The sequence below is a fragment of the Metopolophium dirhodum genome, chromosome 2, assembly GCF_019925205.1.
Source record: "Metopolophium dirhodum isolate CAU chromosome 2, ASM1992520v1, whole genome shotgun sequence".
NCBI classification, from domain to species: Eukaryota; Metazoa; Arthropoda; class Insecta; order Hemiptera; family Aphididae; genus Metopolophium; species Metopolophium dirhodum.
Window position 1 is genome coordinate 8,009,850 of NC_083561.1, and position 18,738 is coordinate 8,028,587.

General features: G+C 37.9%; 1 protein-coding gene across 2 annotated transcripts in view; it reads right to left on the reverse strand.

The window, feature by feature from the left end:
* LOC132938622 (zinc finger protein castor homolog 1-like) overlaps positions 1–18,738 on the reverse strand; it is an 87,521-nt gene that overhangs the window by 55,913 nt on the left and 12,870 nt on the right. For both annotated transcript variants that reach the window (XM_061005556.1, XM_061005555.1), the window contains exon 2: positions 2,951–3,826. In XM_061005556.1, the coding sequence (XP_060861539.1) occupies positions 2,951–3,821 (871 nt within the window). In that variant the 5' untranslated portion in view covers positions 3,822–3,826. The remainder of the gene's footprint in view (positions 1–2,950; positions 3,827–18,738) is intronic.

Genomic DNA, 18,738 nt, shown 5'->3' on the forward strand with positions numbered 1-18,738 from the left:
TCCATCGACGTCTCGATGCCGTGTGACGTTAGGTGCCCGTCCGAAACGTATTCGTGTAAAATATTGTGTATAATATTATCTACAATATATCGTTGTTAATTACGCGTCATTCGAAATATAGAAAGAAAAATCTCCATAAAACGCCGCTCGCGTATAAGACGTCGTCGGGCGTAATGTATACACCTATAGTACGAGCTAGTGTGTAAAGAGACCGATTCAGAACGTGGACGGGTGTAAGTGGCGAGGGAGGGGGGGAAGGTTTGATTAATCGTTCCCACGACCGAGATGAGGATAATGATTGCCGAGGTGAGTCGACACATTCTTACAAAATTTACAGGTGCCACGTCGGGCGCGAGCTCGTGTGTGTGTGTGTGATGATGATGATGATGTGTAGAGCAGCGGCGACGGCAGTGTGTGAACAAGTCCGGCGATGGAATAATAAGAATAATAAAAAATGAAATGAGAAAAAATTACCGAACGAAATGATTTAAAATTTAGACGTCGTAGATATTATTACATCTATAGGCGGGTAACTGCAGAGTAGATTATTCATCAAGGTCGATCCTGCAATACGCACGAATACCCACCCCTCCCCGCCAGCGTCTTAAACGTCTCGTGTAAGTACGCGCGGTAATGCGTATATGAAACAGCGTATGTAGGCAATATAATAGGCAATATATGTATATATATATATATATATCAATATTTTATATACATTATACAAGTATATGACGGGTCCGTTCACCACGGGTGCGCCACCCGTGGGTGTTCGTTTTCGGCGGTTTTAGTGAAAAATATCGACTCCCGTCGTTGTTTGTATTATTTATTGGGATATTATTGGGCCCGTTAGGATCAATTAAAAAAGAATTACACAAAAAGTTATAATTTCTAAATAACAATAGTTTAGTAGCGTATAAAACTGTCTATTACTATGTATACAAATAGAATCATGTGTGTACAGTAAAATACCTAATACAACATTGTGCATCCTACCTTGATGATTGACGGCGCACACACGCGTAATCCTAGAGATACGACGTAATGCGTCTGCCGACTAGAGCTGATCAAGACTCTCGTTCTACCATTTTTTCAACCCTTCATAATATTATATAATAATATGCACTCAAAAATTGTTGGTTATCGATTGAGATTTGTGGTTGGAATTGCGTCGTATTGCTTTGCACACGGTCGCGGACGCGTAAAAAAAAAAGCAGCAAACGGTATTCTCGATAATCGGATAGGGAAAAATATAGAAACCCGATGACCAACTCACAACACTGACTGACAGAAAATATCGTGATAACCCTCTTGTAGTCTTGCCATTGGTTATTTAAAGGATACCATATTTGGTTAACCGTGCTTATTGGACGACATAATATTATATCAGTCCGCCGGCGAGTATAAACCTTTATAATAATAATATATTGCAGTGTTGAGCAGCGCGACGAGATTTTGGCGAAACGAGACTTGTACAGTTCTCCATAATATCATCTCCAGTCCCCGAAGAAACGCACCGTTTGCGGAATTACGCACTGCCCGGCCGACTCGTTCGAAGTTGTACGATACACATTGTATACATCAGGTTATTCACAGCCTCGCAGGTTCCTGTAGTAGAAATAGTGACTATATTGCGCTAATATTTAGAATTTATTGTATTTACTTAAATGAGTGCCATTTTTTTTCCATGGCCCCAAACTTAAGGCATTTTAGTCTTCGGATAACGGTGACATGTATACCACCTTGTAAATATAAGAAAAAAATAGAAAAATATCCATAGAAATAATAATATACGAATTGTTTTTTATTTTTTGTTACGCCTTCTTGTGTTTTAATAAAATAATTTGTTGTGTCTGTCTTTTAATGATTAATATTATACTAATTATACTTATTAAAAAAAAAAAAAAAAATTAATAATATTATAAATTAAAAGTCTTATAAAATCGATAATTATCCCGTATAAGTAATTGGTCCAAACGGGTTGCAATTTTTCAATATGATATTTTCCAACTGGTCCTAACTCCTTACTTGCTTTGGCCACAGTGCTCATTATCATTACATAATATACCGTTGCTAGCGCGCTCATCGGCCGGCCCCTCGAGACGTTTTAATTATTGTTTTATATTTTTATGTATGTATACATTAATCAATTCATCTCGCCCGATCGGACAACCACCACTCTGCGGAGAAACACGTTTTCGTGTAATTGAAACCGCGATACATACCTAAATACGGATGGTTGATTCAAAGCATCCGGATTTACATTATATTATCATAAAAACCTCTACTCTCGTACAATCCATAGGTATACATAATCATTCTTTGGAGGTCCCGTGCGTGCCCATATAAACACACACACACACACACATATGTACAATATATTATACATACACGATATATAACCCGCTGCTATTAATAATCGATCGCGTGTGCGGTTCAGACACGAATTCAATATTCGAAACGTCCGCGGGCCAAGGTATTCATGGCTACCGAGCGCATTATGTAAACATCTCCTCGTTAGGATAGCCATCATATATATCGTATACACGCACATACGTCCTTTACACGCCGACTAGACTACCTATCAACTTTTGGTCTATACTGTTTTTAGAGCGAACCTCATACCAGTTACCATTTCAGTTTATTCGGTATAAGAGCGTATCGCGTACGACGAAAACGTAGTGACTCTGCCATCACGCGTCGGTGTTTGAATTAAAATTAAAATTGAGTTAAAACGTAGGTACTTACATTGCTTATTTTTGTTACCAAATATTAAATATAAGACAGTATAAGCTACTTCTAGACCTTCTAATCTATACCTATGTTATTCCTAGATATTATAATTATTACGTTAAACGACCGATCTGACCCGATAACCTTTCTTTCGACGTGTAAAGTATACTATTTTATAATATGAAGTTATCATTGTTTGGTGAATATTATGGTGACTTACCGGTAGAGAAGTTAACCATCGGCACGTTGTTGGTGATGGCGTCGGCCACGTCAGTGTTGAGTCCGTAGATTTCTAGCAGCTCGCGGACCGTGTTCTGAGCGTACTCCTTTAAGTCAGTCGCTTCGTGCGGCTGATGGTGTTGGTGGTGGCCGGCAGCTGCGGCCGCGGCCGCTAATAGGTGCTGAACACCATGGGCAGCGGCTGCTGCTGCAGCAGCGACGGTGGACGGGCGCTTGTCCGCTGGCACCGCGCCTGCCGCTGGTGGCTGCGCTACGGCACACGTGAGATCCATCGGTGCGGAACCGTCGTCGACGCGCGGCCGCTTGGCCACGGTGGACCCGGTGCACGCGCTCAGGTCGAGCACTGCGGCCGCGGACAAGTCGCCGCCGGCCGCTGCCGAGTCTCCGCCGGCGCCCCCATTGCCGCCATCACAACCGTCTTCAGCCGTGTCTTGCGTATAGCTGATGTTGCGTGGCTGAAAGTTTTTCCGCTTGTTCCGCGTGCTGTGATTATTGTTAATATTGTTGTTGTTGTTGTTACTGTTGCTGTTGTTGTTGTTGTTGTTGTGGTTGATGGCGGGCGCGTTAGATCTGGCTGCCAAGCAAACGGGCTGCTGTTGCTGCAGCTGACGCTGACGGCGGCGATGGTGTTGTTGCTGCTGCTGCTGCTGCTGGGTGTGGTGGTGGTGTTGACGTTTGCGTTGGTGGTCATCGTCGTCATCTTCCTCGTCACGGGTCCGATCGGCTTCGGCCTCCGAATCCGTGTCCTCGGCCGACGAGAACACGCCCAGCGGCGGCGTTTGCACTTTGCTGTGCCGGGCTGCCGCCGCCGCCGGTGCAGCCAACAATCCCGTATCGGCCATTGTCACCATTCAACCTGTAAACATATAATATGCATACGATTATGTACCTGCAGGTGCTAATTATGGTATGATATTAAAAAAAAGACAGCTGTGCTTAAAACCTAAAACTTCAGTTAATTTATACACTTATAATATTATAGGATATTGTAGAATATTGTAGACGTATGTACAGTATAGTATATAAAAGGGTGTGTGAAATCTTGTTTTTCCGATGACGAAAATTCGAAATCAACTCAAATTATACTTCTAGTTAAGTCGAAGAGTGGAGTCAAATTATATTGCGACGTACGAAACGAAATGCACACAGCTCTTGACTTGATTGTCGACTGGTTAAGCCTGCATGTTATAATATTTTTTAGCTAACCGAAAATCGGCAATGCATATTATATACCACAACGAATATGGCGACGATCGCCCTGCAGGAGATGCGTACCACAATAATACAATACGAACGTATAGATATACGGTCGGCTTGATATAATGACTCGGACATCCACAATAACGCAATACATAATGTATACATATATATATATATATATATCATTGTATTGGAAGACCAGACGCGCGTACGCTATTATAATGTACCACGACGACAATAATAATAACGCGACCGTCTTCGGTGTCGTCGTCGCGCCCGGCGCCTCGGTTGTGAGTATACAATATATCATACAGTTTTCTCGCACTCTAATAATATCTAGTGATGTACGTCCAACGGACACGGGAGGTGCCTATATATATATATAATATAATAATATCATATTAATACATAATATATAGACGTATCGCTTCCGGCCATCGGTTCCCGCGTGTCCTTTTCACGGTGACGCGTGTATATATAATACAGTATATTATTATCATATGCGATGCCCACAAAAGGATAATATAATAATAATATATATATAATATGATATAATGGGACACGTATATGGACGTGGGAGAACTCACGGCGGGCGAGTGCGCGTGCGCGGGTATCGTGTGTATAATAATATGACGCTTTTCGTTTTTTCCAATTTTTGTTTTCTACATACTTCGCTTAGTATACGTATAGATGCGACTGCGGGCGACGCCGCCGCCGCCGCCGCCGCCGCGTATTTCGCGCACGTAAAGCAGTGAATCGAAAGTATCGACGATACTATAGGCCAAAGTATGTTCGATGGTGTTCGAATAAAAGAATCACTATATTATACTATATTGTGTACACGCATATTGCTATACACAGACGAGACAATACGAACTCAAATTGGACGACCGACCGGACAGAAAAATAAAAACTGACGTTTTTGAGTATGAGGAGTATGTATTATTATATATAAACTCGCGGGTTCGACGTCGCCGGAAGTGAAATCGGCGACATAAAATGTCAGTGTGATTTTCCACAATGCGACGCGGAAATTACCGCGGGGGGAACGACGCATAGGAAATGCAATTTTGACGCAGTGGCATCGAGGGACCCGGGGACGAGACACGCGGTGCATTTAAAACATAATATACCGCGTATGATTGTATATAGTGTACACGAACTGAATACGCAGAATCTGTGTGCGCGGAATGCGTGGAAAAAAGAACCATAGTCGTAAAAAAACGGCACCTGCTATAACGCCAGTCGCGATTTTTTTCCGGCTGTCCGGCGGCAATTAATTTTTATGGACCGGAATTCACCAAATAAGACGAAACAGGACTTGATACACAGCAACAGGGCCGTTAATTAATATTCCCGTGTTGTTCGCTAAACGGACTGCGTTTCTAAAATCACAAAAAAAAAATAAATACCGTACGTTATTTTAATCCGATTTCTATACAGTGTCCCGCGCACTATACGTCAGCGATAATCGATTTTCAAAACGGTCCAGAGTCTAGACGAAGTGAAAGCAATAGCCAATAGGTATACCGACTGATTTAGGTATTTATCGTGGCGAGTATTACGCGTTTATCGTGCGCGAGCATATTATAACTATGACGGACGCGCGAACGTAACCTATTACTTATAAAGTTATAAATATATAGCGACTTATACGAAAAAAAATTGTTTGATAAAAAAAAAAAAAGTAATAATTTAACAATAAATCGCAAAGGTCAAACCGAAGCCGACGAGGGGTTGACAATCATGATCAGGTGTGTTTCGACGGGAGCGCGAAAGGAAAGCCCCCGAAATCATTAGTCACACACGAGCTGCTCGTGCAGCATGCAGTATGCCGGTCCCCATGATATATTTTATAGGTACTCGTTCAAGTGTAGGTCGGGCCAAAAAAAAAAAAAAAGGAAATAAAATGTGCCCCGCAAATCAATGAACCGTATCCACACGACATATCCTTGCGGTGTCTTTATTTTGGATCGATTTCGTACCCTCCCAGTTGCAATTCAATATTGGTGCGAGGGATAACCACTTAATAGTTCGCTTTTTCGGGCGGCGGCGATCAATATAAACAAAAAAGAAAAATAATAAAATGCAAAACAGTCGATCCGGTGATGGTCGTATATTATGTTTAATATTACATAATGCGGAAAAAGGGTAAATTTCGCGTGGAAGAAGCGTATTGTCGTGTGCCCGGTTTAATAACCTATAAACATATTATGACTATAATACTACTGTAATGTTGGCGGTGTCACGCCCGACAAACGCACACGTTGTAGGTTGTCAGACTGAGCAGTCTGACTTTTGTGGTGATCGATGTTTTTCGTTTTAAATTATTCGAAAAACAATAGGAGTTAGGTTTCAGCTAACCTTTTTGCACTCGAATAATAAAATCGGACTGCCGGAAACAAAAAAAAAAAAAAATTACACACGTATATATATACCTATATACATATAATAACAAAAAAAAAAATGCGCTGACACCTGGTTACCGATAATATACAGGTGTGGTTCCCCTGGTTGTAAATGACACGGCCGTCGCAGACGGTATATAAAATATAGTAAAGTGTTTTGCATTTCGATAAAAAAATTATAATATAGCAGTAATAATCCGATCAGGTGAAATACGAAACGGTTACGAAACGACTTTCGAGACTAAATGATATAGTAAAATAGTTATTAATTTCCCAATGGCGCGATCGGCAAAAGGATAGAATTATTATTGTGTTTGTTTTACGCGAGGGTATTTTTCGTAAACTGACAAGGATTTTCGGCAGCTGCAAGCGACTCAAAATATAGCCGGCTGCAGTGAATTACGGAGTAAACGACTGTATTAATTGCACAATATAGTAAGATTTTGAAAATACGCGATTTCCCTTTTCTGTTTTTTTTCTCTCGAAAAAAACATTGTTGTCCGCTACTGCAGGCGTATATATTATATAGAGATATACGCGTATTATAGACACCTATAGACTAGGACTGTCATACATATATATACAAGAGTATACAAGACATCGCAACTGAAGGACGTCCTTTTGTGCCCGTTCCCACAATGTCTCATTGTGTTTTACTGGAATTTCCAATCGCCCTTCTTGTGCGCACTCCCGTCCTTGTCGCGGCTGCTGCAGTACGGTCTTTTACTCTTTTCGTCACATTTGTTGTGGGATTCAAGTTGAGGACGCATTCCAAACTGATTTGTGCTTGCTGGGAGTATCGGGCGCGACACAAGGCTATGCGAGTATGAGATACTAATAATAGAATATATCCATCTACGCGCCTATCTACATATCTCCAATGTTTTTTAAAAATAAGCTTTTTATAAACAAAATTCTAGAAAAAAATCGGTCTATGAACGAAATTAAATACTAATAAAACAACATCTATGAATCATAAATCATAACAGTTTGAAGTTAGAAAAACTGCAAACTGACTAAATAAAACGTTGTTTAACTCAACTGAAAATATGTAAAAACTAGATTTAGGCTCTATTTCTCATCAGTGATTCGTAACTCATAGATGAATAATATGTTGAGGTCGTTATATTGTATAAAACCGTGAAAATGCCGGTCTTTTGTGCGTATATAAATCGAATCGATGTGTCTTGGCAACGTTCATTTTCGTCCAGGGGCTAATAAAAAAATAAAAAAAAGTAATAGGTACGTCGCGAAATTAAGCTTTTACGACCTGACGCAAAGGTCACTATATATATACGGTCTAATAACAATAACCAGACGTAGGGGTACGGCATGCGGATGATGACGATGATGAAGTGGACGACTTTCTCCCTATAAAAGTCGATTATACGATGGGTATATACACAACGAGATCGTGTATACACCACGAATGCACTACAGAATAATATTGTTATGATGTCTTTGTATTAAATAGACAAATATAAATTATGTGTTAAAAAGTAAAACCTTCATAATATACTGTTATTAGCAAGTAGGTATAGGTACCTATATTGAGCAGTAAGTTCGCGATGCCACCGATGCACATGCACATAATATCTCACGTGCGAATCGTTCATAGATAGGTAGGTAATATCGATGTACGAGCAAATAGTTGTACGCTATCGGTTTAGAAATGTATGATAATATATATTATGTATAACTATATAGGTATAGGTTTATAACAATACGAAATCTGAAATTACTCGAGGAGTGGGTGTTGTTGACCCAAACTACGATGAAAATGTACAATAACAGTAACGATGTATTATTATTATTATTATCGATTATATTTATTGGAGACATTAACGACGGTACATGAAGTCAACGCAACGCCACAGCGGCGTACCCGTGATATTATGTGAGCCTCCTGTAAAATGTGCCTGCGTAACATTGCAAAATGTAATTTATATTCAAATAAAAAGCGTGAGCCAGCTTTTATATTTATATAATATAAGTTATAATATATATGCATGTGTGTGTGTGTGCATATAAGCAACAACGACACCGTGTAGTACACAACGACGTAGGTATAATATACCGACGACGACGATAATACGAAAATACGGTTATATAGGTCCATCGTCGGTCGGTTCGGGCGCCAGCGAGTCAAACGTGCGGCGGCCGATTGGTCACGCCGCGATCTTCCGGTTGTTGCAGTCTGACGCCGCTTTTTTAATACGCGTGTACCTATATAGTGTGTGTGTGTATGTATATTATTATATATATATATATATACTATGTCGTGTTATCGAGTGTTATTCTTTTGTACTGGCACGATATATAATAATAATATTATACACCGAGGCATATAGTAATAGTTATGATTTGGTTTTTTTTTCATTATTATTCTGTTGTTCGACGCGCACCGCACAATATATAATATAATATAATGTATTAATGTGTATATATGTAATAGAATACCGCAGTGTGTAGTGTACCCCGGGTGTCCGGCCGCGAATCGGAAAAATAAAATAATAACACGTTTCCGATACGCGTTGCATACCTATTTATTATACATTTATGCATATGAAAACACACAATCGTTTGCGAAATCGTATAAAATTGTTTATCCGTTGGTCGCGTGGGCGATGTATAAAAACGTATATAATGTGTTATAACACGCATGCAGTTAATACGCATAGGTACCTACCTAATATATCAAATCTAACTCAAGTATAGCATATATCCATCGTATATACTTGGTATACTGTTAGGCCGTACAATACGTACATTACATATTAAATTGTATTCAATCGGTATAATTTATGTTAAAATTGTATCGAACAATGTACATTTCGAGAGGAATAGGTACATCCTGCAGATTATGTTCAGTTACTGGGTAATTACATTTACAACGAAAACTCTTTGATTTTTGTGAATTCGCGAGTTCCTTGTACCAACCACAGCTCAACGATTACGAATCAAATTCAAGAACGAGCTTTTGAAACACAAATATTAAGCGAAAATAAATTCGAAATTATACGGATTGTAATAACCTATATTGTTCATGGAGTTAATGGTCGATGTGCAGGCACGAACAACGGAAAAAATTGTGTATTAGTGAAGAATAACGATTATACATATAATTCGATATTTTCAACATAATATTATAGTTATACCTATATACCTACATGACGTCTTCCGAGTAAGTTTAACTGTAAATAATATACCCGCACCGAGTTGCGCTGGTTTACATTATAATCCTTTACATAATTTATTACGTTGCGGCGGGCGGGCGGCGTGTTAATAATTTTGGCCGACTAAATCAATTTTCTGCAGCAGCAGCAGCAGCAGTGCGACGACATGGGTCAAGTCCTTACGTTCAACGCAAAAGTAATAAATATTACGATCGCCCGTTTGGAGTAAAGTCCGTGTACATGTATAATATAATATTATAATTTATAAGTATACACACGTACACACACACACACACACACACATGTTGTTATACACTGCAGCCGCGAAAAAAACAACTCACCTGCCCACAATAAATATTTTTCATATTGTATATGTATATATAGGAGGTTCCTATATCATAATATTATTATTGTGCGGTTCGATGTGTTTTATTTTTAATAGCGTCCGTGCGTCGTCGTGGCGGTCGCGTTGGCGAACCCCACTTGACTTTAATTATGGTTCGAGTAATGCAATTTTTTTAAATTTATTTTAGGGATAAAATAATGGTTATACGCGCGGTAATATATCCGGCCGGTAGAATCGCACTGCTACTGCTTTGATACAATATTGTACTCGCTCGTATACATTTAACCGAAATCACACCACGGAGAACGGTCTACATTTTTGTGTCGCGTGATCATCATATCATAATATATAATATAGGTATATATTACCATATTTAGTATTTACAATATTATAATGATATATAGGTAGGCAACCCGCGGCTGCAGTTTTCACGACGACAAGACGTACGTCTAATATCACGACGATCGGCTTGTATTATAGTCGTTGCGTATATTATTATTATTATTATTTGATGACGGATTCTCGCGCATTGCTACTGTACGACCTAATGTACATACCATATAATGATATAATAATTTACGAGTACCTATACACAAGCGCAGAGAGTATATATGTGTATTACGTGTTCGCGCGCGGGTAAAATATGTGTTTAGACGATAAAAAAAGTCGAATCGCGTCCGACATAATATATATGTATGTATTATTATAATTATGTGGTCTTTGCGGGGTTTCGGATTTGCACGCAAATGTATGTAAATCACATTGTTCGCGACCATATTATTGTGCAACTACGTTACACTCAACATTGTATATGTATACACTGCATTGCGCGCGTATTATAATGTTATATACCTATATAAAAGACAAAAATTATTCGCGAAACGACACGTCGCCGCCGATGGCGTTTGTCTGTATATGTATATATTATTATGTTTATTGTAAGTTGGAATAATAATAATAATGAGTTCCCCTGAAATAAAAATCGGGCAAGGTCTGCGGGACTATATAATATACTATACATCTATGTATTTTAACTATTGCGAGACTGCAGCTCGCGGTGTCGTGTACTCGCGTCTATATATTGCGCGGGGTGCAGTCTCGGCGCAAGACCTATATTTCAGATATTACTATATGTACCATAATGCGTATTATATTATCATTTCAATTCCAGATGCAGAGATTTTTGAAATTATTGTTGCTCCTATACTTGTTGAATACATTATACAGAAATAATAATTATCCGTGTACAGGCGTATTGATATTGTTATAACCTTGGATCGAGATCCCGAGTGTTAATGTATATACGGAACGATCAAAAGAAATCTAAAAACAATATACGGTCGAAAATTCAATACATTTAATGGCAAAATATATTATATACACGTATCGCCGTAATTAAAACTCGCGAATATCTCGAAAACTATATAATATAATGGACGTCACATAATACATACACACTCATACAGCAAAGCCCACAGTGCGTATATGTATTTATAAATATAGCTTCCTCGTCACTGTCAGTTAAGAGTCCAAAAGAAAACGAAATGCATCACCTAATATGTATAATATTATGATGCCCACCCGACAACAATGACGACGTTTAGAACAAAGATCTGACCGTTTTTATAAACACTATATATTATTATTACTATTATTATTATTATTATTATTATTATACAGATGTAATTAAATTCCCGTCATATTTGACGACGTCTGCGAACAAAAGAACAATAATAAATCTTTGTTTTTGTCAAAAAAACCAAAATAATTAAGATTCCCCCGGTTAGTTAAGAGAGAACACGAGGAGACGCGGAGAAAGAATAAGAAGAAAAAATAAATAAATAAATACGATGAAGGAGTGTGTCTGCCGGCTATCGTCTCGTACGAAATGATAAATGACCTCAAAAAACACGGTCTGCCGGCCCACCGTAATATCGTCTAAACAAACCCAGCTCTGTGTATTCTTTTTCGTATTTTACCCGAGTTTATACGCATCATATACGCCAGCGAACGTGTAGTGTGCAGCGTATGTATGTATATATATATAATATATTATTATTATATGTATAATATTTTTTCTCTCTTAATTTTTTTATTTTTAATTAAAATATGATTAACGAGCCAATAAGAACGACCTCAGCGGGCCCGGAGAATTAGTGCACGCACGATATATCCATCGCAGCGCAGCGGCGGCGATGGAGATTATATAATGGAATCTAATTAGCTTCAAGGGTATATATTCTACGAGGATTCATTAGAGGACCGTTTAAATATTATTATGTTCAAACGGGGGAAAAAACGAATTTTGGTCGACCCGTATAATTTCTATTGTATACATATATATTTTTTTGTGTGGAATATGCATTTTTCCTTTTCGATGACTCACGCGGGCGCGTTTCGTGCTTCCAAAATTGACACCGGGCTTTACGGCGCTTTTCATTAAAAATAATGACTCATATCGAATATTAGTATTTACGACGTGTAACCCGCCCGCGAACGCCTTTCCCGCTCTAGCTGTTTTACTGTAGGGAAGAATTAAAAAAAAAAATTGAACTCCTATTCATATGCAAACACACACACACACACACACAGAAGTGAGTACCCCTAGCACGTAACGAGTTCTCAAAGAGTATTAAAAAAAATATATATACCCCTTCTATATATTTTATTATTGCTATTGTGTTTGTTTGTCGGTAACCCTTACATTCTTTTTTTTCCTTTTTTCCCCGATAAATATACATATATAAAGTTCCCATCGTCCGTTATTAATATTTGCATAAGTCGACCGTACGGTCGCCATTTTGGAATCACGAACCCGTTTTAAGTTTCCTTTTGTTTTCGGCCTTCCTCCAATTTTTCCCGAACATATTGATCATCATCATCATGGTCAACGCTCCCATAATCCTCTGCCGCCATCGCCACTGCCGACATAGGACATGTCACCCGAACGGCGTTTCCCCCATAGACAAATATCATATATAATATATGTGCGTGGCACCCTTGTGGGCCGCAATGGTCTTTTTATGTGCGAGTGTGTGTCCGTTTGACTTAATCAATTTCGAAATCAATTTCAAAAATACAAAGCATGACGTTCAAATGACAATAATATATACTATTGTATTTATATTGTCTCCTCCATTCTCGCTCATAATACATCATATATACACTATACGGACATAATATTATAGGTGTATAGAGATTCGAATTTTATTTTTATTATCGTCACACGCCATACGAAAAACGTGGAACTGTACATGCATATATGTTGACGTACAGTCGTCGCCCAATATAATATTATTAAACATACAGTATAGGTTCAGTATTTTTTTTTAACTACCTACCCCAGTCGTTTATTGCTGCGCAGTTATTGTAACTAAATGTTATATTTCAAATTTTCAACAATATTAGCACTACGAAAAGACAACTTTCGGACGTCGTAGGTGTATGTATCCCAATGTAACGATATTATAGTATACATTGTTCCTGCAGTTTCACAACGATTCGACTCGGTAAATGTCGTTAGGTAATGGACATAGTTATGCGTACGTATGGGTTCTGTGATTACGCTCAAGCATGGACAAAAGTAATTATAATGTAGTATATAGGCACAATATGGTTGATTTACGTGTATAACGATGATAAGACGATTCGATCGTAACGGAAAATCGACGTATGTCGGCCGTGTGTAAATAATATAATAATATGAACACCACGGCATTTTAAACGCAAGCGACAATAATACAATATCATTATGTAGTGGCTGCAATACCGAACGGGAAGAAACGCGCCAATAACGGACGGATATATTATTATAATAGGCAATGATTTATAATAATTATTATCGAAATGGAAAAAAGAAAACAATCATCAATTATTATTATTATTATCTATATTATACACCTGACGGGCCGTGGCGATTATATTTATACGTTTAACGGTGTGGTGTTCGACACGCTTCCGCCGTTCGCAAAGGTGCGATGGCGTCACGTCGAATCGTCGTCGTCTCCGCTCTCCATCGTCGCAGGCTGCCATTATAAGGTATGTTTACTATTATTGTTATTATATTAACATTTTTTTTTTCCTCGTGAGGTGGCGAGCACGCTGTATACATTACAATATCATTTATACGCGTATACGACACGAACAGACGACGCACAGACGACTTGGCCAATTATGCCTATTCAGCCAACCGAGATGAAACGCATTTATATAAAATATATAAAAAAAAAAAAACGAGACTCCGGCGGGTTATTAACGCGAAAATGTCCAAAACGGCGTCGTTAAAAAAACAGAGTCACCACTATTAATATACATTCCGTCATTCCGTGCATTATTTTAACACCTTATATTTTATGCGATATTATTATTTAGGTAGGTATATTTATTATGATTATTTTTTCAACGTATCATTATATTACATTATATACGATGTCTATTTAACCGTATGGGTATACGCGGTTGGCCGTCGCGGTCGATCCGGTTTTGTATTTTTTTCAGTTAAACACAAAAAAGATCGCCCGCGGACCATATCGTATACGAAATATATATTTACTATGTATACACACACACACACACACACACACACACACACAGATATCGCTCCTCCTTAGCCGTATTCTCGGAATTTAGAGTAAAACGCTCGCGCCCACAGTAGAATTTCGTTTTTATATACCTACATCGCGTGTAGTGGTGTGGGTACCTATATCTATAAAGTCACTTCATACTTACGTTGTACAGTGTGTATAATATAGAGTGCGCACCGCGGAATGACGTGCTTAGAACAAGTTTTTTTGAAAGCGCGAAAAGTGATGTCTGTTCCCTCCGTCGATGTCGCCGCCGTCCCCTCTGCCGATCGCGAACGGTTATAATATTAATACGTTAAACACGCTGCGCAGATAGGCCGGACAGGAAAAAAAATAAATACGTCTCTTCGTTTGAACGACGGGTGAGATGTGGATAGAATGACATCAAGGTCCAGACGATGTGCGATAACTATAATATTATTATCTCACGATGGGAAACGGACGAGAAATAAAACGGTAATAAAATATTATAACATATTATTATCATATAATATTTATATATACCTACTTTATTTTTCAATGAATGAATGAACGAACCTTTTTTTTTGTGTGTATGTGTGCGTAACCTATCAAAAGTGAAAGGATGTAACACATTTGTTATGTTAATAAGATTTATTTAATAACCGACGATGCTCGGTGAATATGTAAATGCACGATTCTTTTGTTGGGTATTTACAATATTTTCGTGTAATCTGCGATAATGAATGCGGCGCAGCATCCGACCCTATTTATATATAATATATAGATATGGATGTATACATATATATATGTGCATATGTGTATAAAACATCTTTTAAGACAAAAATATTAAAAGAACACACGGATTTTACTTATTGACGGGTGCACGTTTTAACCAGACCGCGCTCGCAATGAAATCTTGTAATATCCGCGCGAGTACTTATACAGTATATATATTATATTACTACTCCCATTTTTACCATCGCCTAAAATTGTTGATTTTGCTGCGTCTGATATTAAATCGTTTGAATGATAGTAATTATGCGTGAAAAATAATTATTATATAGCGGCATATAATATATGTGAAATTATATGTATTTTAAAGTATATGTAAAAGTATACCATCGCAGTTGAAACAATTATCGGTTGAAAATATTACAAATTATAATATTATTTATAGTTATTAAAACACTCCTTTTTTTCCCATACAAACAGCTGTTAAATTGTTTTCAACAAGAAATCGTGCACTCGTTCTCATTCACGTGAAACCCAATAACAGATATACATAGTAATAATAATAATAATAAATAGATTGACCGTTAAATCAATAGAGCATTAATAAGAAAGTTCAAAAGTATATATTGTCCAGCGTCGTTAAGCGTACTTAGAATACAAAATAATAATAATTATGCAACGTAGTTTTATTATATTATTAGTATGCATGTTATAATATTATGTGTATATCCAACGAGTCGCAAAACTCGCGAGAGTTCGTTTTTCGGTTTATTCGAGAAAACGTGACAAGCCGCTGATTGATCGGACCGGTTGGCATATAATATAATATTATTATAATATGCGGCGGCGTGGAGGTCGCGTCGGAATGCCGAAATCTAAAATTGCCAACTCCCTGGGGGTCTGGAAATATTGTATTAATAATTTAAATGAAAATACGTGTAATTACTGTTAACATGAGTTTTTTGGCAAAAAATGTGTTTACCTCGGTATGGGAATTGGGAACGGCCTTCAAAATACACAATTTCACCTGTATTATATACCCGTATGGCCGTATATAATTAATATATACTGTATGTACCTATATATTATATTACCTATACTTGATGTGTTCCACGCGTCGTTATTTACAACTCAAAATGCGTACAAACTAAAAAAAATATCGGTATCTTATCGATTTCTATTTTTTTGATTTTCAGCCAACTTACACGTATCAATCTACATCTATTCGAAGGCGTGTCTATCCCATTCTATCCTATTGCAGGTGCGCGAAAAACCAACGATTGCGTTACTATATGTATAATCGTATGAGCCCTAACGTGCATTATTAGATAGGTACTAGGTATTACAATTTTTACAGGTGTATTAAATAGGCGTTGACCGCGACGTACTCACACAAATTACGTATATAATATCTACCGAACATCGGTAAAAAATCGAACTAAACGCTGTTTATAATATAGCTGCCGCTAAATTACATTGCAGACTCGGTGTCTCGAAAGGTTATATTAATCTAGACAGAGGTATACGCACTACCGATAAAAGTTGTTATTATATTTTATTGTCATTGATCATATCGAAATATCGTTCTATATTTTTTTTTTCGTTCGTTTATATGATAATATATTATGCATATTATGTATGATATATTATATATAATACATAATATACGGACGAGAACGTGACCTCATAATAATACACAATAATAATATATTATATATACATATATTTTAGCACGCCCAGACCCGTATAATATTTATATTCATAATATAATAGAGAATACTCTATATTATATATCGTTAAACTCGATAATATATTATATATTATGTTCACATAAACGTGTGATTCGGTATTAATAATTCGAATCCGCTGCAGCAGCAGGTGTCTACACATATTATATAGCTCGGGTATCCGTATAATATTATACTGCAGTCTACAGTGTTCGAGCGCCAACGCTTTGGACACGTACGAGCACCTAATAGGTAGTTTTTCGACGTAGGTATTATACAAGTATAAGTGCTATACTGCATCGGTTTTGCGCATGTAGTACCTAAGGGCCATGACTGCGATGTATAAGCTTGCAACTTGTAAGTGAGTGTATATAATATTTATGTGTTCGTAATTACTATAGCAATGCTAGGTACACGTATATCATATAGGTACCTACAGTTATACCATAAAATATAACATATACGATATTGTACCATAATGAATCAATCAGAATTTTTAGAAGCAATAATACACCACAACACGTTCAATATAAAAGACGATACTATTAAATAGGTAGGTGGATTCGGAAAAGAACAATCTCCCTAATCCCCTCCTCACCCTAATTGACAAGCTATAAACTATTGAGTTACACCACCACCACAGCCGTGTAACGAAATTCACATGTTCAGACTCACGTTTAAAAAGGTTGGGCTGATGTACGATAAATTAGTATACACGTAAAATAAATTAAAACATAATAATATAATATCCCTGGTCGTACAGTGTTTAAGTGCTGTATAATCTCCGAGTTTTCCACTTGAATTATCAAACATTACAATATGCCTATGGAGGGCTTATATTATTATAACGTATATATTCTATGCATTTTGGATTCTTTAGAATTTGTTTTTTTTTTTGTTAGTTATTGCGAGAGGAAATTCAAGGACAAGACTAATATTAATTATTGATAGAAAACTTAGAATATAAATTGGTAAACTGAGAGCTGATTAGTGTGTGTGTGGTTTGAGTGGTGGTGATTGGTGGGGGATGGGGGTTTATATCGTACTAACTACTAAGTGTAGGTACGCATGGCGTCATATAGATAATGCTTAATGTAGAAGTGTAGAACTATACATATAATACATAATATATACATATATAGCCCTCGTGATCGGTGCCGGGAAAATAAAATAATAATAAATTCGAACGATATAAAACACGAAAACGCAATTCTCGGCTCGTCGTCGGTGGTCCCCGTCGTAGTAGAAAACGCGATAATTTTTATTATTATCATTATTATTATTACGGATATTCGCTCGGAAAAGTCTGTTGTCGATCATCGCACGCGGGATAAATCAACATAATATTATTTTATTCGTGTCGCATGCATTAACGTCTCGTCGGCCGATAACACGCGACAGATAACAGTCGTTCGGTGGTTGCGGGGGCCGCGGTCCGAACCGGTGGGCGCGCGCGCGCTTCCGATGTCACGTGCCCGACGAGGGCTGCGGCGGCGGACCGATCGACCGTCTCGATGCGCGGGGCCGAGGGTGCGAGGAGCGTAACCGCCGAGAGAACCGGTTGATTCATTCACGGTCCGTTTACGCCGCGGCCGTCTAGCTCCTCTCGTCCACGTGGTCGATTGCGTGCGCACA